General features: G+C 40.3%; 1 protein-coding gene across 4 annotated transcripts in view; it reads left to right on the top strand.

Moving 5' to 3' along the window:
- DENND1A (DENN domain containing 1A) overlaps positions 1-22,206 on the top strand; it is a 509,451-nt gene that overhangs the window by 5,711 nt on the left and 481,534 nt on the right. Inside the window, exon 1 of one of the 4 annotated variants that reach the window (XM_047069240.1) lies at positions 9,243-9,455. The exons of 1 other annotated variant lie outside the window; for it this stretch is intronic. In XM_047069240.1, the coding sequence (XP_046925196.1) occupies positions 9,313-9,455 (143 nt within the window). In that variant the 5' untranslated portion in view covers positions 9,243-9,312. Of the gene's footprint in view, positions 1-9,242; positions 9,456-13,794; positions 15,668-22,206 lie in introns of those variants that run through there. 2 more of the 4 variants (XM_047069220.1, XM_047069232.1) reach the window with 2 other exon arrangements.

The raw sequence follows: 22,206 nt of genomic DNA, 5'->3' as shown, positions 1-22,206 counted from the left end.
ATGTTGGCCTTCTCGTAGAAAGGTGATATTTGGAGAAGGGAGGAGGCATTCCTAGAGGAAGAACAGCGGAAGTTTTATGAGTTGGGAGTGGGAGAACCCCTTCTTATTGTTTTCTGGTACAGAGAAGCAGCTTTGGTTTCTTAGGATAGCTCGGCTCCAGTCTTGTTTTCAGACTGCTCCTCAAAGGATCCCATTACCAAAATACACTACAGACTTCCTTCTTTGTGAGGCCTGTGTGTAGCATGGCTGACATGTCTCCCTAGTGTGGGATGAGAGCAGAAGTTGATATGTGCCTTCCTCCAGGGCTTCTCCCACTATTGTCTCTTCTATTTCCTCTCGCCACCACAGTGCTCCCCTGCCAGTCCCCGTGGAAGATGGTACGAAGGGTGGCGGAATGAGAGTCTTGTTGCAGACCGTGCTCCCCATTGTCAGTGCCCAGAATCAGTCACTTGAATTGTCATGACTTTTCTGAACAGTGTATTGGGTGCCACTCTGTCATTCTCGTCTTAGCCCATTGCAGTCAACTTCAAGGGTTTTGCACAGCAGCTAGGAAGGTTGAAACAGGGAATGTAAAACCTGGAATGTTGCTTTAGGAAAATATGTTTCAGACTGTTACATCTGTGTGTAAGCTCCTAGCTGGAATTCTAGTTGTGGGTTGCAAAGATTCAGCCTTTTTCCTGGCCCTAGAGGGAACTAATCTCTGGGTTTACAACATCCTTTTGCTTAAAAGGATTTTGTTGGGAAATGGAAAGATAAACAAGGAAGAAAAATAAACCAAAGAAAACAAAAACAAAGTTGGTCTCCTTGACTTTTATTGGAATCCATACCCATTCTTTCCAAGTATTTAGGACTTGAAAAGGAGCCAAATAAAGGAAGTAACAAAAGGTATGTTCAAAACATTTGACTTCCTATAGAAAAGATAGGTTACCTTCCCAAAATTCATTTGTAAATTGGTTACAGTATTTAGAATGTATTTTTTTTTCTTAGAGACATGTTACTATATATGAATCAGTGGTTGTCAAAGATAAAGACTTTGTAGGCAGAAGGAACTGTGTAAAAGACAGGTATAGCTGAAATATAGGATATGTGAATAAAGGTTAGGGGTGAAATTGAAAAAGTAAGCTTATGCCACCGGGACATGATGCCATTGAAAGATTGAGTTGGGAATGTGATACGATCAGATTTGGGTTTTTAGGAAGATTACTGTGGCAGCAGTAGTTTAGAACAGTGATATCTCAGGCTTGTACAAGATGATGCACTGGGGTGTGAAAAGAATATGTTAGAACTTATCTTTGTTTTTATTCTTATTTTTCTTAAAGTAGGCTTCACACCCAGTGTGGAGCCCAACGTGGGGCTTAAACTCATGACTCTGAGATCAAGACCTGAGTTGAGATCAAGAGTTGGGGGCTTAACTAACTGAGCCACCCAGGTACCCCTTCTATATGTATGTGTTTTTTATCAACCTTCAAAATTTTCTTTTGTGTTTTCAAGTGTATATATTAGTATAGTAAGACATTCTTATAATTTATAAATCATTGTATCAAATGTATGCTTAAATTTTTTGATAGGGAAGGAGTACATGGAAAAAAAAAATTGGAGACCACTGGTTCATGGAACTGCATTACAGATGCTGTAGAAGATCAAGGCCTGATGTGAGGTTTTAGTTGTCAAAAGAAAAAGGACAGATTTGAGAGAGATTTTGGGTAGAATTGACAGGACTTGGTGACAAATTACATGTAAGGGGCGAGAGAAGAATCAAAGATGATTTGCCGAGGTTAGCAAAGTTACATTAGAAATGAGTGTTTGGAAGGTGAGGGCCAGTTATGTAACGTGTTTGCTTTTCTGAGGAAAAGTGGAAAGTTATAATTGGGAGAAGGCGTTTTAGTCTGCAGCGAGAAGGGAAGAAATCTTTTAAGGGCCTCGTAGTGAATGTGTGTGCTTCATTTGATGAGTAAGACTTTAAGTGGCCTGAGCCAAGTTGCTGAAGGGAAATCTGTCCATGTTAGATGTTAGAGAAGAAATAAACTTTTGAACTCACTTGAGCCACAGGAAAGGTTTCAGGGATGTTTCATTGATCTCGCTTAGGCTGTATGAATAAATAGGAGGAAGGAAACTAATGTAGAGAAAGATGCTGTTTGACTCCGAGCAAACAGTTCTTGTACTCCAGGGTGTGAGAGGAGCTGGGGAATGTGGGCCTTGGAGACCCGTGCAGTCCCCATCTGAGTCCTGAAGCTAACAGATTCACCTGTAAGGTGGTTGTGAGGGCTAGAAGTGACCTTGCATCTCGCCTTCAGTGGAGAAAGGATTGTTGAGTAAATGGCAGCTGTCACTACTACTGCTTGGAGAGGACGAGCACGCCTGTCTGAACCACCTGGAGTCAAAGCAAGTGTTCTTTTTTATAGGCTTTTTTTTTTTTTTTTTTTAAAGCCAGAGAGAAAGTATTTGCTTGCTCTCCGTGAGTATGCTAGGATGGTGTGTTTTACATTTTACTGAATTTATTTGAAGGTTTGTGATCCTATGCAAGGCACTGTTCCTCTTGCTGGTTGGGAGAAAAGAAGCTCAAAGTCCACTGAAAGAGATAAGAGAAGCATGCAAATAATTAGAACAATAGTGATTAACATCATGTCTCTTCTCTCACAAACTATTTGAAGATTTTATTCACCTTTACATAAGATTTATACCTTCTTGTATTTATCTTTGTGTAGCTGGTGCTGTTGTTCACGTCTAGCCTTTTTTTTTAATTAAAAAAAAATTTTTTTTTTTTAAATTTTTTTTTTTTCAACGTTTATTTATTTTTGGGACAGAGAGAGACAGAGCATGAACGGGGGAGGGGCAGAGAGAGAGAGGGAGACACAGAATCGGAAACAGGCTCCAGGCTCTGAGCCATCAGCCCAGAGCCTGACGCGGGGCTCGAACTCCCGGACCGCGAGATCGTGACCTGGCTGAAGTCGGACGCCTAACTGACTGCGCCACCCAGGCGCCCCCCCCAAAAAATTTTTTTTTTAATTTACATCCGAGTTAGCATATAGTGCAATAATGATTTCAGGAGTAGAATCCAGTAACTTATCCCCTACATGTGACACCCAGTGCTTATCCCAACAAGTGTCCTTAATGCCTCTTACCTATTTAGCCCATCCCCCCAACCACAACCCCTCCAGCAACCCTGTTTGTTCTCTATATTTGAGTCTCTTATGTTTTGTCCCCCACCTTGTTTTTCTATTTTTTTGCTTCCCTTAGCTTCATCTGTTTTGTATCTTAAATTCCACATATGAGTGAAATCATATTTGTTTTTTTCTGACTAATTTCAATTAAATAATACACTAGTTCCATCCAGATTGTTGCAAATGGCAAGATTTCATTCTTTTTGATTGCCAAGTAATACCCCACTGTGTGTATATACCACATCTTTTTTTTTTTTTTTTTTAATATGATGTATTGTCAAATTGTCTATCATAACAGTGTGTAAAGTGTGCTTTTGGTTTTTGGGGTAGATTCCCATGGTTCATCGTTTACATACAACACCCAGTGCTCATCCCAAAGTGCCCTCTTCAATGCCCATCACTCATTTTCCCCTCTCCCCCACTCCCCCATTCACCCTCAGTTTGTTCTCTGTATGAGTCTCTTATGGTTTGCCTCCCTCCGTCTCCGTTTGTAACTGTTTTTTCCCCCTTCTTTTCCCCCGTGGTCTTTTGTTAAGTTTCTCAAGATACACATACGAGTGAAAACATATCTGTCCTCTGACTTATTTCACTCAGCATAATACCTTCCACTTCCATTCACATTGCTGCAAATGGCATGATTTCATCCTTTCTTATTGCCAAGTAGTATTCCATTGTATATATAAACCACATCTTTATCCATTCATCAGTTGGTGGGCATTTAGGGTCTTTCCATAATTTGGCTATTGTTGACAGTGCTGCTATAAACATTGGGGTACATGTGCCCCTATGTATCAGCACTCCTGGATCCCTTGGATAAATTCCTAGTAGTGCTATTGCTGGGTCCTAGGTACCATATATCCTTTATCCATTCATCTATCGATGGACATTTGGGCTCTTTCCATACTTTGGCTATTGTTGATAGCACTGCTATAAACATTGGGGTGCATGTGCCCTTTTGAAACAACACAGCTGTATCCTTTGGACAAATACCTTGTAGTGCAATTGCTGGGTTGTAGGGTAGTTCTATTTTTAGTTTTTTGAGGAACCTTCATACTGTTTTCCAGAGTGGCTGCACCAGGTTGCCTTCCCACCAGCAGTGCAAAAGAGATCCTCTTTCTCCACATCGCCCACATCTGTTGTTGCCTGAGTTGTTAATGTTTGCCATTTTGACAGGTGTGAGGTGGTATCTCATGGTTTTGATTTGTATTTCCTGGATGATGAGTGATGTTGAGCATTTTTTCATGTGTCAATTGGCCATCTGGATGTCTTCCTTGGAGAAGTGTCTATTCATGTCTTTCGCCATTTCTTCACTGGGTTATTTGTTTTTTGGGTGTTGAGTTTGGTAAGTTCTTTATAGATTGACTACTAACCCTTTATCCAATATGTTATTTGCAAATATCTTCTCCCATTCCATAGGTTGCCTTTTAGTTTTGCTGATTGTTTTCTTCACCGTGCGGAAGCTTTTTATCTTGATGAGATCCCAGTAGTTATTTTTGCTTTTGTTTCCCTTGCCTTCAGAGACCTGTTAAGAAGTTGCTGCAGCCAGGGTCAAAGAGGTTGTTGCCTGCATTCTCCTCTAGGATTTTGAAGCTTCCTGTCTTACGTTTAGGTCTTTCATCCATTTTGAGTTTATTTTTTGTGTATGGTGTAAGAAAGTGGTCCAGGTTCATTCTCCTGCATGTCGCTGTTCAGTTGTCCCAACACCATTTGCTGAAGAGACCGTATTTGCTCCATCGGATATTTTTTCCTGCTTTGTCAAAGATTAGTTGGCTATACATTTGTGTCCATTTCTGGATTCTCTATTCTGTTGATCTGAGTGTTTTTGTGCGAGTACCATACTGTCTTGATGATTACAGCTTTGTAATACATCTTGAAGTCTGGAATTGTGATGCCTCCAGCTTTGATTTTCTTTTTCAGGATTGCTTTGGCTATTTGGGGTCTTTTCTGGCTCCATATAAATTTTAGGATTGTTCTAGCTTTGTGAAGAATGCTGATGTTATTTTGATAGGGATTGCATTGAATATATAGATTGCTTTGGGTAGTATCAATATTTTAATATTCTTCCAATCCAAGAGCATGGAATATTTTTCCATGTGTATGTGTGTGTGGTCTTCAATTTCTTTCATAAGCTTTGTATAGTTTTCATTGTATAGATTTTTCACCTCTTTGGTTAGGTTTATTCCTGGGTATTTTATGGTTGTTCACTTCTACTCTTTAACTGCTGATTTCTTTTTCCTGGGTGCTTAAAATGATTGTTTGTAAAACTTTTTTTAGGGAAATTTTAAACATCTACAAAAGTAGAGAGAATAGTATAATGAGCCCTCAAATGACCATCACTGTTTCAACACTTACTAATTTATGGCGTATCTAGTTCCATTTATAGGTAACTACCCATAACTCCTTCTGCCCTCCAGTTCTGAATTATTTTGAAGCGAATCCCAACTGTCATATCTCATTCTTAAATATTTCCATATGTGTCTCTAAAAGAGAGACATTATTTTTAAAAAGGTGACATCACACCTAAAAAAAAATTCCTTTGTGTCATCAAATATCTATAGTCACTAAAAAGTTTTCTAGTTACATCTCTTTTTAAGGGTTGATTTATTTAAATCAAGTAAGATCATACTTTTCAATTGGTTGATGTGTATCTTTTTTTTGCAATTTATTTATTGAAGTGTGTTATTTATGCTATGTAGTTTACACTGCATCCTGTTTAATATGTTCTGTCCCCTTTATTTCCTACAAATTGGTAGTTAGATTTAGTTACTTGATCAGATTCAAGTTCATTTTCTTGGCAAGCATACTTAAAATGTGATAGGTACTTCCATCAGGAGGCACATTATGTCTGATTATCTCTCTTTTTGGTCCATTAATTTATTAGGGGCTATTAAATGGTGATATTTTGCTTCTATCATTGCTTCATATTAGCTAGAATACTTCTATATAGAAAAAGTTTACCATATCCACTGTTTGGTTACCCTGAGGTATAGTTTATCTAGGAAAAGCAGGATAAATATTTGTTTCCTTTAATCATTTTTCAAACTGAGTTAATTGGCTAGTGTTTTCCAGAGGGGACTGTTTTTTGTTTTTGTTTTTTTTCCCAAGGGTCACTTTAAACACATGAATTTAAACCTATTTATTATATTTGGATCTACTGTAGTTCTCAATGATGTTTAATTTGTCCTTTGTCTAGTGACTGCTTCAAGTTAACTTCCAGAATCCTTTTGACAGGATCCAAGTAGTTTTTTTTTTTTTTTTAATGTTTATTTTTGAGAGAGGCAGTGTGAGCAGGGGAGGAGCAGAAAGAGAGGGAGACACAGAATCTGAAGCAGGCTCCACGCTTGGCACCATTAGCACAGAGCCCGACTCAGGGCTTGAACCCATGAACCGTGAGATCATGACCTGAGCTAAAGTCAGAAGTTCAACCGATGAGCTACCCAGGCAACCCTCCCAGTAGTTTTTAATATCTCCCTTGCTTTTTGGTATGACAAGATGTTCTAGGCTTATCTTGTATTTTTCCTGCTCCAGACCTGTATTCCTGTTTCTTTAAGGAGTCTTGTTTCCTTTTAGTGGGAAATGGTATTAGAGATTTCACTTTGGGTTTTAGGACTCTTGTTTTTGTTTTTGTTTTTGTTTTTGTTTTTGTTTTGAATGACTACTGTTGTCAGTCATTATTCTAGACTTTTCCAGGGATCAGCACTAGGAAGTTGTGTGTGTGTGTGTGTGTGTGTGTGTGTGTGTGTTAAAGGTAAACTTCACATTGATATTTCCAGTTCAAGTCTATAGCATTGTTATTTAACTTTATCACTCTTGTATCTGAATCTCCTGTCATTCGTACCAAAAAGTGCTGATTTCCAGTGACACCAACATAAGTATCTTTGCTTTATCACACAAGACCCACATAACTCCAACATTACTATAAACAACACCAACATTATAAAGCAACACCAACATTACTATAAACAATATGATTACTGAAAACTGGTTGGTTTTGTTTTTAATTTGGCAATTCTTTCAAGCCTTGCGTTGGGTTCTGTGCTGACAGCTCAGAGCCTGGAGCCTGTGGATTCCAGGTCTCCCTTTCTCTCTGCCCCTCCCCCTACATGCTATCTGTCTCTGTCTCTGTCTCTCTCTCTCAAAAATAAACATAGTATAAACAAGGTTTTAATGTAGCGTTTAAAACAAAAAACAAAAAAAAAATGTTTAACTTCTATCCCTCCCTCATCACTCTGTTCCTTCCCTCCTTCGTAGGTAGTTTTTAAAAAAATGTTAATTTGTCATTAAGAAAAAAAAGGTAAATACATATGTGTATTCACACCTTCTCCCACCAGTCCTTCAGGTAATGATAGCATTCTGAATGTGCTTTTCTCTCTTTTTCTCATTTTATACCTTGTAAAGAAGTCCCTTCTAGCAGTGTCTAGGGGTCATCCTCATTTCCTTTTTTTTTTTTTTTCCTTTTTATTTTAGAGAGGGAGTGTGAATGGGAGAGAGGGGCAGAAGGACAGAGGGACAGAGAGTGAGCATCTTAAGCGGGCAATATTTGTTAACTCCCTGAAGTGAAAGACGATGAGCACCTTTATAGTAATTATCTTTTCCTCTTCTAGTGTTTTAGATACTTATATTATTTCGAATTCTTAGAATGGTTTTATTTTGACATAATTACTTAATCCTTTTTATTCCATTAACTTTCAATAATGTCTCTTAATTCCTTACTCTCTAAGGGAAGGATACCTTTTTTCTAGTTTCTTCTAAGCTATACTTTTATGTGGTTATTTTAGTTCTGATCCATGGCCAGAACCAAGTCTTTTATTTTTTTTCTTTATTTTTTTAAATCTTTATTTATTTTTGAGAGAGAGAAACAGAGCATGAGTGGGGGAGGAGCAGAGAGAAAGGGAGACACAGAATCTGAAGCAGGCTTCAGGCTCTGAGCCATCAGCACAGAGCCTGACATGGAGCTCGAACCCACGAACTGTGAGATCATGACCTGAGCCGAAGTCAAGAGCTTAACCAACTGAGCTACCCAGGTACCCCTCCAAGTCTTTTATTATATATCCTTAGGTTAAGCTTAAAAATTAAATGTTATTGGGGTACCAGGATGGCCCAATCAGTTAAGTGCCAAAGTCTTGATTTTGGCTCAGGTCACGATCTCACGGTTCATAGGTTTGATCCTTGCACTGGGCTCCGTGCTGATGGTGTGGAGCCTGCTTGGGATTCTGTCTCCCTTTCTCTCTGCTCCTCTCCTGCTTGCTCTCCGTCTCTCTCTCTCTCTCTCTCAAAATAAACATTATTTTAAAGCATTAAAAAAAATTAAATGTTATTATGAGTATTTAAATACTATTCAACATAGGCCAGGTAGGGTGCTGGAATAACCTTTTCTTTCTTCTTGGTGCATTACCATCCCGTTTGAGGCAGAATGTGCTTAACATCAGGGTCACAGAAACTTTTTTCCATATAATCCATCTAGAATAAAAAAAATTATGCTCTATATGCTAATACATACATTAGTGTTGCATTTATTGTCACAAAAAACACATGGGGACACCTCCCCTGTATAGAGAGCAGCACAAGGTGTCATGTGAGTACTGCCATCCTCATGTTGGCAGACAGAAGACTCTACTTTGCAGTCCTTGTGGGGGCTGGGGCACTTTTGGGAGCATGAGCCTTGGCTTTGATTTTGACCTTGTTGGTAGTCTCAGTCCAGCAGAGAGAGGCTGGCACCCTGGCAGTGTTGTAATAAGCTTGTTTCTTAAGCTTGGGGCCCATGCCTTTCAGAACATTGAACTTGACAAAGGCCTTGATGGTCTTAGCTTTTTGGTTTTTTTTTTAATTTTGTTTTAATGTTTATTTATTTTTGAGAGAGAGAGTGTCTCTCTGCGGGGGAGGGGCAGAGAGAGGGAGACAGAATCCACAGCAGGCTCCAGGCTCAGAGCTGTTAGCACAGAGCCCGAAGTAGGGCTTGAACCCATGAGCAGTGAGATCATGACCTGAGCTGAAGTCAGAGGCTCAACTGACTGAGCCACTCAGGTGCCCTGATGGTCTTAGTTTTATTTTATTGTTCTGCATCTTCATTAGATCCTTCGTGTGTTTTCTTGACAAAGTTTGAGGTTCTCAGGAACTTGACAAAGTGTATCTTTATGATTAGGGCTTCCTGATGCCGTTTCTGACCCATTTTGCAACTGATTATGTGTGGTGTGGTTCTTGGACTTGGCTGTGTCTGCATTGCTGCCCGCAGTCCAGAAAGTGCTTGAGACTGGAAAAGAACGAGCTATATCTGGATTTTGATTTTTTAAAATCGTAAGTCTCTTCCTCCCCTTCTCCCTGAGTTTCTAGTCTTTTTTCTCTTCTTGCATTATTTGCTTTATCACATCGTTAATTTTTTCAAACTTGAGATCATACTTGCAGTTTTATTAAGGCTCTTTTTTTTTTTTCCTTCTTGGTTTCTTCCCATCTTCCTGTTGTGATCTGTGCAAAGCTAGCTATTTTGTTGTAATCCTGGAATGTCCCTATTTCATTATTTCCTGGCCCCTGTGTTCTTTTAATTTATTTGCTGGGGTACATATTCAAGTTTTTTGTTTTGTTTTTTTAAATTTTGGAGAGAGCAGGGGACGGGTAGAGGGAAAGAATCTTTTTTAATGTTTATTTAAAAAAATTTTTTTTATGTTTATTTCTGAGAGAGAGAGAGAGAGAGAAGGCATGAGTGGGGGAGGGTTAGAGAGAGGGAGACACAGAATCTGAAACAGGCTTCAGTCTCTGAGCTATCAGCACAGAACCTGACATGGAGCTCAAACTTGTGAACTGTGAGATCATGATCTGAGCTGAAGTCAAACACTTAACTGACTGAGCCACCCAGGCACCCCTTAAATGTTTATTTTTGAGAGAGAAAGAGACAGCATGAGTGGGGATGGGGCAGAGAGAGAAGACACAGAATGTGAAGCAGGCTCCAGGCTCTGAGCTGTCAGCACAGAGCCTGACATGGGGCTCAAACTTGTGAACTGTGAGATCATGACCTGAGCCGAAGTGGGCTGCTTAACCGACTGAGCCACCCAGGCACCCCTTAAATGTTTATTTTTGAGAGAAATAGAGATGGAGACAGAGACAAACAGCATGAGTGGGGAAGGGGCAGAGAGAGAGGGAGACACAGAATCCAAAGCAGGCTCCAGACTCTGAGCTGTCAGCACAGAGCTCGATGTGGGGTTTGAACTTGCGAACTGCGAGATCATGACCTGAGCCGAAGCTGGACACTTAACCAACTGAGCCACCCAGGCACTCCAAAAGAGAGAATCTTAAGCAGATTCCACGCTCCGCTTGGAGCCTGATGCGAGGCTAGATTCCACAACCTGGGATCATGACCTGAGCTGAAATCAAGAGTCTGATGCTCAACCAACTGAGCCACCCAGGAGCCCCTCAAGTTCTTGTAAGAGACAACCACACCAGTGGACTTGCAGGAAGGATGCATTTGAGTTTTTGCATGTCTGAAAAATGTCTACTCCCTTACACCTGATCAGTAGTTTGTATGGTTGCTAGAGTTCTGGGCTGAAAAAATTGCCCACAGAACTTGAAGAAAGTTTCCCGCTTTCACCTGACTTCCTTTGACACTGCTTCGGAAGGGGAAGGGAGTACTTGCCCTCCTGTTGACTGTTAGGGTATATGTGTAGGTTCCCTGTTGAGGCTTTGTTAACACTCGGGGTAGGGAATTCCCTTTACCTAGGGAGTAGGTGGGAGTTCTGATTCCCCAAGAGGCTTCTGCTGACACCTCTCTGGCTGGGTAGAGTGGTGCATTTTTGCTGCTCTCCCCATGGCCTCAGTGACTGCCACGGGTGAGCGGATGTCCAGGTTTTCCAGTTTCCACCGAAGCCACATCGAGGGGCTCCTCATTACTGCTGGGGATGATGAAAGTCCCAGCCCCCTACTTGACTTTCTTGGCAGTGGTGGGTGGATGGGATTCTTGATGACAGCCCCGCCAAGGTAGAAATTTGGTTTCTTCCCTGTTTGTCCTTCGCTGACCTGAGCGAAGGTGAGGCTGAACAGGTTTTTCTGGGGTGCTTGGCTGGTGTTTGGTGGTGGGTTTTTGTCTTTGTTTTTCTTTTCCTAAAAGGTTTCTGACTTGTTAGGCTGGCCCTTTGGCAGACTTTTGTTGGAGTTTCTTTTTGTTCTGCGTCAATTGGGATTTATGGGTTGCCAGCTTTAGTCATGAATGGAGGTTGAATTTTATCAAATGCTTTTTCTACATCTATTGAGATGATCATAGGATTTCTTTCCCATGTGTTAATGTAAGTGATGTTTATTTTCAAATGTTAAACTAACTCTGCATCCCTGGGACAAACCCATTTGGTCGTGATGTATTATTCTTTTTATATATACTGCTGGATTCAATTTACTGATATTTATTTTATGGTCACATCTATATTCATAAGAGATTTTGGCTGTAATTTTCCTTTATTGTAATGGTCTTGTTAGTTTTTGGTATCAAGGTCATTCTGGCATCACAAAAAGGATAGGAAATATTTTAAAAAACTGTTACAGAAGTGGTGTGGTTTTAGTATAATAAATTATTGGTGATTGTAGATTTTTGGATGAGCATTGAATTTAGGAAAATTAAACATTACTCATAAGCATTTCCTTAACCCCAGTGGTTATTTGTGTTTCCCTATAATATGAGGGGATAAGTAATCCCTTCTCCCACCCTCCTTATATACACATATTTATTTTACTTTTTTTGGCTGGATAATTCCATGTCAGGTGAAGGCCATCATTATGTTTCATCTGTTCGTATTTTGGTGCATGTCTCTTAAGAACACCTGTATTTTTCTATATAATGAGTGTACTTTTGTCACCATCAAGAAATTTCATACACCACATTATCCAATAAACAAGTTTACATATTCCCATTTGTGCCAGTGATGTCTTTTGCAGCTGTTTATTTTTGAACCTGGGTGCAGTTAGGGATCATATGTTGCATTTAGTTGTCATGTCTCTTATTCCCTTTTACTTAGAACAGTTCTGGGGTGCCTGGGTGGCTCAGTCGGTTGAGCGTCCGACTTTGGCTCAGGTCATGATCTCACCGTCCGTGAATTCGAGCCCTGCGTCGGGCTCTGTGCTGACAGCTCAGAGCCTGGAGCCTGTTTCAGATTCTGTGTCTCCCTCTCTCTCTGACCCTCCCCTGTTCATGCTCTGTCTCTCTCTGTCTCAAAAATGAATAAAACGTTAAAAAAAATTTAAAAAAGAACAGTTCTTCTGCCCTCCACCTTTTGCCTCTAAAACAGACTTAAAATTTTTTTTTTCTAAGTTTATTTATTTTGAGAGAGTGTGAGCAGGGGAGGGACAGAAAGAGAGGGAGAGAGAGAATCCCAAGCAGGCTCTGTGCTGCCAGCGTGGAGCCAGATACGGGCTTGATCTCACAAAACCATGAGATCACAACCTGAGCTGAAATCGAGAGTTGGACACTTAGCCCCCCTAGGCATCCAGGCGCCCCTGAAGTGGACTTTTTAAAGCATCCAGACCAGTTGTTTTATAGAATGTCTCTGATTTAGAATTTGTGTCATTGTTTCCTCATGCTTAAGTTCATGTTAAAACATTTTGGCAACAAAACAATAGGTAATGTGTCTAATGCCATGCATTTATTTTTTTTTATTTTTTTTTTAAAGTAGGCTTCACGTCCAACATGGGGCTCAAACTCACAACCCTGAGATCAAGACCTGAGCTGAGATCAAGAGTCGGGTGCTTAACCGACTGAGCTACTCACGTGCCCATAATGCATTTTTATTCTCTTTGGAGTTACTCTGTTACTCTTTTTTCTTCCATCCCCCCCCCTTTTTTTAAAGGCTTTTATTTGTCATCTTTTTTATCCTCTTGTAGCTTTCTGTTCCTGTTTTGTAAAACTCATGTTTTTTTTTTTTCTGTTCTATTTAAGGATACCAGTTTCCTGAAACATATTTCTTAATCATTTTCAGAGATATATTCTTCTTCCAAGAGATGATGTTCCCTTTCCTCCGTTTTTAAAAGGTCTTTTATTTTCCACATGGCCTTGAGCTAGGTGAGCCCTATCTAGATCTGCTGTTTGCCATAAGCGGGGTGAATGGGTTACCATGGGCACTGTTTTTTTTGTGCCCTGGGTGACTATCCGGTCCCCTTCTCAGATCTTGCAGCTGAAAAACTGGTTCATGTTCGCTGTTCCTGTTGAATTCCTAGTGACTAGCAGGCATTATGCCACTGAGGTAGAATTTTATTCCCTCACTGCCTGATACTCTCCTATTTTAAACTAATGATATACAGAAAAACTACAGTTCCCAAAGTATACTCCTTTAGAGTTGTTCTTGTCTCTGTTCTCACCGTACTTATTGTGTGCAATTATTATAACCAGTGTAACTCATTTTATTTTTTTTTTAAAAATTTTTTTTTCAACGTTTTTTATTTATTTTTGGGACAGAGAGAGACAGAGCATGAACGGGGGAGGGGCAGAGAGAGAGGGAGACACAGAATCGGAAACAGGCTCCAGGCTCCGAGCCATCAGCCCAGAGCCCGACGCGGGGCTCGAACTCCCGGACCGCGAGATCGTGACCTGGCTGATGTCGGACGCTTAACCGACTGCGCCACCCAGGCGCCCCAGTGTAACTCATTTTAAAAGTAATTCAAGAGATAAGTGACTCTACCTACCTATTAAAATGTGTGTGTGTGTGTGTGTGTACGATCCATGACTATAACCAGGATTGAAGGGCACGGTGAATAAAGGTAACCCATTATAATAGTAGAGCCGTAATGAGGACTGATATTTGGGTATTTCCTTTTGGTTTACATCACATTGTCTTCAAGAGTCCAGCTATCAGTGACGGTTGTCAAGAAGTAATATCAGAAGAGGAGAAAGTCTTCACAGCTAGATGGATGATGACTCAAAGGTTTGTCACTTGGGTGACCAAGAAAAAGGTGACAGAACTTGCTTTAAGAAGAGGGAAATTGAGATTTTCTGGGTTTTGATTTTTTATTGGTTTGATTTGGGTTCTATGGAGTGTGAGGTTACTGTCCATGTGGAGCTCTCCAGTGACAGTTGTAATCTTGGACCTGAAGGTCACTGGAAAGGTGGGAGCTAAAGATAGAGTTTGCGAGTTGGCTACAGAGTGGTGAGCAGGAAGAACTAAAGACATTTCATGAATCTTTAGCAGGCAGATAGAGGGCCAGAGGAAGGGAAGGGTCAGTAAGACGTCTTACCTCCTAAATCCAAACATCAAGTCGTGTGTGTGTGTGTGTGTACTTTCCTCCTTCTCTATTGCTGTCCTCTTGGTCCTGGCCACCATCTCTCACCATAGTGGCTATAATCCCTCCCGACTGGGTTGTTTACCACTCTTGCCTCTCTCCAGTCCTATCTCTGCAGTATCCACAGTGAGCCTTCCAGAGGGCAAATCTGATCCTGTCAACTCACTGATTAAAATCTTTTAGTTGTTCCCCACGCTTCCAGATTAAAGTCCACACACCTGACATGGCTTATGAGGCCCTTTGAGATCTTGACTCTGTTATTATACAAATAGCGACTAACATTTATTGAAGTCTTTTGAATGTTAGTATTTATTCTAAGTACTTGATATGTGTTATCTCCCTGAATCTTCACACTTAATCTTTCAATTTACTCTTAACAACATGATGGAGAAGGTACTGCTATGATCCACATTTTGCAGATGAGACAGACACAGAGAGATTTCCAGTTGCCTAAGGTGACAGAGCTGACCAGGGGCATCTACTGTATATTATGTAGTCCTTACCATAAATCTAGGAGGTAAGTATTGCTACCCTCTTTTACAAATGAAGTAATTCCAGTCAGAGGTGATGTTTGCCCAGATGACACAGATTATGGGTGGTGGAATTGGGATTGAATCCCAGATCTGTGTGACCCTGAGCGTGTTTTCTCCTCCATTCTGTCTGACCCTGGCCTGATCTCTAGTACCCCTTATGTCCTACTTCTAAGCACACATGCATGTACCCTTGGTTCACTTCCAATCATTCTTCAGGTTTTAGCTCAGATAGAGCTCTGGAGAAACCTCTGAGCATCCCCTTTACCTTTCCTGCTGCACTTGGAGGAGCTTTGCCCATCAGCCCTAGTTGTTACTGTTGTTGATTTTCCCCAGAGTGTACAAACTTCATGAAGTCAGGTACTGTGAGAGCCTTGCTCACTATTAAACTTTGAAGGACTTGCACAGTACATGGCACATAGTGAGTACTCAGTTAATACAGATTGAAAAATTAATGTTTAATACAGCGTAGAAGTTTGGTGTTGACCAGGTTTCATCTTTAAAGAGTAGATAATCAGTAGTCTTTTCGTATCTTTAACTCCCAACTATTTATGATTTTTCCAAATAACTGATGATCCTCAAATCATGTGGTTTTTGGCAGATTCCCTTTGGGATTGTAAATATTTACTTTTTGGAGACTAATATTGTTATGCTTTATTCCTGGAGCAGAGAAAGTCCAGAAAGTGCTGATTTAACTGGAGGATGCAGCCTGGATGTGCCTCACTTGTGGTGACTACAGTATAAATTCATTTATTCTTATACTGATCATTGAAAGTTGTTTCTACTCTACTTGTAAGATGGTTATTCTCTTTGGTGCCAGAGGATGGGCATTCACAGCCTGGAATTAAAGAGGAAGAAATTTATAGAGTGTTCTGATGGCCTACTTCTTAATCTTTTCTCAGGCAAATTGGTCTCACCTTTCCCATCTTGGACTGACTTCCTCATTGGAAAAGTTTCACACTGCGTAGGAAAGAACAATCTAGCAGGAATATGAGTTGCACATTATTAGCTCAGTGGTGCTCAAACGTGTTCAGGTGATCGAGTGCCTGAAAGTCATGGTATTGTGTGGAATACTCTGAAATATTTATACATTAAATGTCAAACTACATTTCCCCTCCCTAAATCTGATACTATTTTATATTCTATTTTAGAAGAGACAGGGAATAGCAGGTGAGAAAGGTTTAAGAAAAACTTATGGTAGGAAAACTTAAAATTAGATTACATTATTTTTCTCATGCAAATTGAGAAGAGGCCATTTTTGGCCTCTCAGTCTAGTTCCCAAACCTCCAGTGTTTTAAGTAGCATAGCTGAAGAACTATTAAATTCATTGAATATGGGGGAGAGAAGAGAGAACTAAAATAGAAGGTGACAATGTCAAGGTTTTCAATTTGGGAGCATCAAAACACCACTGACAGAAACTGGTGAGTCAGGAGGGAGAACTGGCAGTGAGGTCAAGAAGAATGACTTCGGTTGACGGTAAACTTAATGACAGGTCAACGAGAAAAATGCAACAGGCAGTTAGAAGGTAGCTTTAGCACCTATCACATAGTGTGGCCTTCAGAAAAATACTGGATAGCACTGTTACCAGGAAGAGACTGTAGAGCTTTGGAAACTATTGGCACGGATGAGAAACATGAAGCTATGAGCGTTGTTTTCAGACTGAATATAGCAAAGCACAGTTCAGGGTTTGAACCTAAGAGGAAAGAGGAGAGACCAAGATAAGCAGCATAGCATGCTGTTGGGATCACAGTGGAAATGGGAATCCAGAGAAGATGATTTGGTTTAACAGTGGGTTGTGGATGTCCTTTGAGAAAATGGTCTCAGGGTGGTGTTCCACTAATTCACTCCCACAAGGCAGAAATCTAGGAGTTGTCCTTGATTATCTCCCATATCATTTGTCCCTTCAGTACAGTGAGGGAGTGCTGTCAAATTCACCCTCCTAAGCAGGACACAAAAGTGAAACTATACAAGAGTAGTGGATACGTTAGACTTTATCAAAATTAAAATATTTTGCTCATCGAAAGACACTCTTCAGGGAAATGAAAAGACAAGCCATCAAGTTCTGAAAACTCAATTTGTAAACTCTTGCTACTGAATAAGAAAATCCAGTAAAGAAAAATGGGCAAAAGATTTGAACACTTTATCAAAGATGATCTACAGATGGCAAATAAGCTTATGAAAAGATGCTTAGCATCATCAGTCGTTAGGAACATGCAAATTAAAACTACCTTTGGAAGGCTCTGTACAACCAGAAGAGTGGCTAAAATTAAAAAGACTTACACTATGAAGGGTTAGTAAGGATGTGGAGCAGTTGGCATCCTCATGCATTGCTGACAGACTCAGATGAGCCTTGGTCGTCAAAACCCACTTCATGGGGTCATTTTCCTGAGCTCCTCTCCTTCTCTTATCTCCCTGTTTCCCTGGGCCTCTCCGTTTGTTCTGCAGGTCAGAAAACTGGGGCTTTGTTTATCCTGTTCTGGGCACTTCCCACGACTACATCTGTAGTCCAGACCTAGCAGTGGGAGGACACAGAGGAAAAGAAAGTAATTGGGATTTGCCCCATTCTCTTAAGGTTGCACTACTCATTGGAGAGGAAGGTTCTTCACACACTGCTTTAGGTACCTGTTGATCCCCCTGCTTCTTTTCCACTCCTTGAGCCTGAACTAGAGTGCTTTTCCTGGAACTCTGTCTATGCTGTTGTCAACTCCAGTTTTTATGCTGCCTACATCCATGCTGAGTGATGCCAGAGGAAAGAAAGCGGTAAATGTATGGTTTATCACTGGGTTGGTGAAACTGAATTCTAGTTTTCTACCCCAATCCATATACTATTATTTCCCTTCTTGATTCCTCAGACAGGTGCTCCATGAATTTTGCCCTGGTTGTAGAGAGGTGTAGCTATGAGAGACCAGGTAGAGTATGCCTACTATATTTTTACTTGGAACCAGAACTTCTACATTTCTTTTTATCTTGCTCTGCATTGATTGGACTTCTTGAATGTGTATCTGTTGTCAGTTTTGGAACATTGTCAGCTTTTTTTCAGACCGAGAACTAAGTGAAGATGGGAACCCAAAAAAGGTAAATAGAGCATTAAAACCAGTTTGGGTTGTACCCCATTTTCTTTACCTCGTCTGGAGTATTAATTAGTCTCATAATTTCTGTGTCTACCTTTGTCTTTTGCTTTAATAATTTCTGTCTCTGAACACTGTTCTAAATAATTTCTGTAAATTCTTGAACTCATTTTGGTTGTATCTCTAATTCATGTTGGTTGTGACCTTTCTGCTCTTAACCAACCATAGAGTTATTCTTATTTTGAGAAATGCTTTGTTCTTCTTCAGTTTTGCTTGGTCATGTCATAGTTTATTACTCTTTACTAATTTTCAATCCTTTTTTTTCCTTTAAGCTTATTGAACATTTATTCCATATCCTGTCTTTTGTAATTGTAATATCTGAAATCTTCAAAAGTCGGATTCTGCCATCTTTTATTTCTGAGGTTCTTGTTTATGGGCTTTGTTTCCCTGAGGATTCTAATTTTTGCCCACAAACGCGTATTTCTTAGAGCTGTGTATGTGTGTGTATTTGTGTGTGTGTGTGTGTGTGTGTGTGTGTGTGTGTGTGTGTGTGTGTGTGTGTGTGTGTTTAGGCCAAGGTTGAAGTGAATTTTTCCAGAGAAGATTTACATACTTTTTGTTAGTGTTCTGCAGCCACTTTCAGTTTGTGACCACTTCAACTTGAATTCCTGGGCTGAGGTTTTTGACCATTCAGTAGCAGCCCCTTGTGAGGGCCAGCTTGTGGTTGAACTTGCAGGAAGATTGCCAAGTTTTGAGAGTAGTGGTTTTCATTATAGTTCTTGATGTGTATGTGTGTGGATGGGTTTCTATCTTGACCACCTTTGTAGTCCAAGTTTAAATTATGAGGTGGGGAGCATATGTTATTCTTTCTGCCTCAGGCTGGATGTTACTTTTGTCTTGTATTCCTTGAGCCCCTTTTAAATGGGAGAATGAATTTTGCATTGAACTATGCAAATGCCTTCAAGGGGAAAGCTAGTTTTTGTGTTTTGCTTACCCTGTTGGGTTTCTCTCGGCACTTAGTTCTTCTTCATCTGAATCTTCCTGATTTTCTTCCAGGCTCATTAATGTATTTATTGGAGAAGATAAAAACATCCATTATTTGTAATTATTTTCAGTAGAGGATCAGAAAGTTACTTAGCTTGTCATATTGCCAGAAATAGAATTCACAGCTGCAATTTTTCCAAGTTTCAGCCTGATTTAGTTACTATCCTTCAAACTTTACAGGAACACTTATGCCTCAGTACTTTGATCAGGCTGTTTCCCCTGCTTAAAATCTCCTGTTTTCCCCACCTAGCCAAATCCTGTTCACTATCCAGTGTTCACTTCAAGTTCTACCTCTTCAGGAGAAGCATCACAGAATGCCCTAGCTCAGTACTTCCCAACTGTTTGGAATGCTTGTACCAATAAAATCTCAAAAACAAGTTTTGTGGAACCACATGGAAATGATTATCTCCCATCATTATTTTTGAAAAGAAATGACATTTTTACAGCAAAGAGCAGGAAGAACATGTCAGATTAAGGACGGTTTTAAAAATTGAATTAAACACTTTTATATGGAGACCACACTGCAAAGTCCCTGCTCTCCCCCTCATTTTGCTTCTGACTGTAAATAGCCTCATTGCAGACTGTCCACAGGTAATTGGACCCATTGCCTTCAGCCAGGATGAGGTCTTCAACTTGCAAGCCCACAGCATTTTATTACCAATTATGTGGCATACATGTAGTCATGTATTTTCTCATGGCAGTTCATGTTTGACTGTTTACATTTTGTTAAAAAAATTTTTTTTTAATGTTTAATGTTTTTGAGAGAGAGTTGGAGCATAAGCAGGGGAGGGGCAGAGAGAGAGGGAGACACAGAATCTGAAGCGGGTTCCACGCCCTGAGCTGTCAGCACAGAGCCCAACACGGGGCTTGAATTCACGAACCGCGAGATCATGACCTGACCCTAAGTCGGACACCTGAGCCACCAGGCACCCCATACCTTTACATTTTATTATAGTTTATCTCCTTGAGTGGGTTGTAAGCTCCTTAAGAGCCATTATATGTATGTATTTAGATTATTCATAAATATGTGTTGAATGAGTTAAATTTAGATGCCTCTGATGATAGTTGAAACCTAGAAATATTTATAGAGCACACATTTGAGTATATCACAGCTTTGAATGTTGTTTATTTCTTGAGGAAAAAGAAGTTCTAATATGAATCATGAGTCTCTTACTCATCTCCCTTCTCCTCAGGGAAATTCATTCAATTAACAAACTTACTGAGTGCTTGTTAAAAGCCAGGCCTTTTGTTAGAGGCTGAGAATACAAAGATGAAGTGAAACAAGGTTCCAGTCTAGTGGGTAATATGTACATAAAAGTAGAAAGCATGGAATACCACCTGGGAAGCCTTTTAATAGAGCTTTGAAACCGGTCTTGTGACAATGTGGAGAGAGCAACTGAGTTTTGTAAGGGAGTCAGGCCTCCAGAGAGGAGGAGAAGGCATTTGTTCATTTATTCATTGATTCAGCAAATAATCTCAAGTCCCTATTATTTGCCAAGCACTGTTCTAGATGCATCTTGAATAAACAGGATGTTTGGAGGTAGAGCACATTTTAGGAAGGAAAATTGTGATCAAGAACATACCCTTTGAAGGAACAACAGACCTGGGTCTGAGTTCATACACTGCTACTTACTAGATATTTGTCCTTGGGGCAAGTTATTTAATTTCTACAAGGCATTTATTTATGTATGTACGTATGTATGTATGTACGTGTGTATGAGAAAGAGCTTGAGCAGGGGGAGAGGGAGAGGGAGAATCCCAGGCCCATGCCCAGTGCAGAGCCCAACTCAGGGCTTGATCTCATGGCTGTGAGATCATCACCTGAGCTGAAATCTCAAGTCAGATGCTTAACTGACAACCACACAGGCGCCCCATCTACAAGACTGGTTTGTAAAATCCACAGACACTCCCTACATCACAGGATCGTCATGTGGATAAAATGAGGTGTGGTATATAAAATACTTAGCACAGTTCCCTGCCCTTCTGAAACAGCTCAATAAAAAGTAAGTGTACATACAAGGCATGGGCGATTGAGGCCTGATGAGAAGCTGAATGTGACTGTAACATGGGAGGTGTGTGTGTGTTGGTAGTGAGTAGTGGCAGAAGCTGAAGGGTCTGGCTGGGGCTCAATTGGAAACGGCCTTGCTTGTCATGTTAATTAGTATCTTTATTATTAAAAAAAATTTTTTTTTAAATGTTTATTTTTGAGAGAGAGAGAGAGAGAGAGAGAGAGAGAGAGAGAGAGATACAGAGTGCAAGCTGGGGAGGGGCAGAGCGAGAGGGAGGCCCAGAATCCCAAGCAGGCTCCAGGCTCTGAGCTGTCAGCACAGAGTTCGACTGAGGCTGGAAGTCAGGAACCGTGAGATCATGACCTGAGCTGAAGTCAACTGCTTAACTGACTGAGCCGCTCAGGCACCCTTTTTTTTTTTTTTTTTTTTTAAGTTTATTTATTTTGAGAGTGAAAGAGAACAGGCATACAAGTTGGGGAGGAGCCAAGAAAGAGGGAGAGAGAGAATGCCAAACAGGTTGCACACTGTCAGAACATAGCCTGATGTGGGGCTCCATCCCATGAACTGTGAGATCATGACCTGAGCTGAAATAAAGAGTCGGATGTTTAACCGACTGAGCCAGCCAGGTGCCCCAGTATCTTTATTTTGAATGCATTTGGGAGTCTTGGAGATTCATGTTTTTGTCTTTATTGACTAAACCGTGTTGTGACATGTAGAGCTTAGCACAGTAGTTAGGAGCGTGGACTCTGACGCCAAAATGCCTGGGTTCTGGGTCCCAGCTTCCTCATTTCCTAATTGTGTGACTTCAGACAGGTACTTGAACCTATCTGTACCTTAGTTTCTTCACTGGTAAACTGGATTGTAAATTAACCTATCTTACATGTTTGTTTTGTTTGCATATATGCTTTTTGAGCTACTTTTTTTTTAAAGGTGTCAGAAGAAATATTTAAAATTTAGAATAAAAAGCAGTAAAAGTAGATCTATATGATGGGTCTCTTCCCTTCCCCCTAAGGCCTCTGAGACATGTCTGCCCTACACTGAAAACCACTGCCCTAGAAAAGTGACCATCTTTCACTTGTTCGTTGAATTGATATTCAGGACAAATAACTTATGAAAGTTGGGAAGTTAGCATTTGTATTAATCTAAA

This window comes from Lynx rufus, unplaced genomic scaffold, assembly GCF_022079265.1.
Source record: "Lynx rufus isolate CCGP_SWC_20201006 ecotype Redwood Valley unplaced genomic scaffold, mLynRuf1.p SCAF_10, whole genome shotgun sequence".
In the NCBI taxonomy this organism is placed as follows: domain Eukaryota; kingdom Metazoa; phylum Chordata; class Mammalia; order Carnivora; family Felidae; genus Lynx; species Lynx rufus.
Note: the sequence above shows the minus strand (reverse complement) of the source record. Positions and strands in the feature narration are given on the sequence as shown.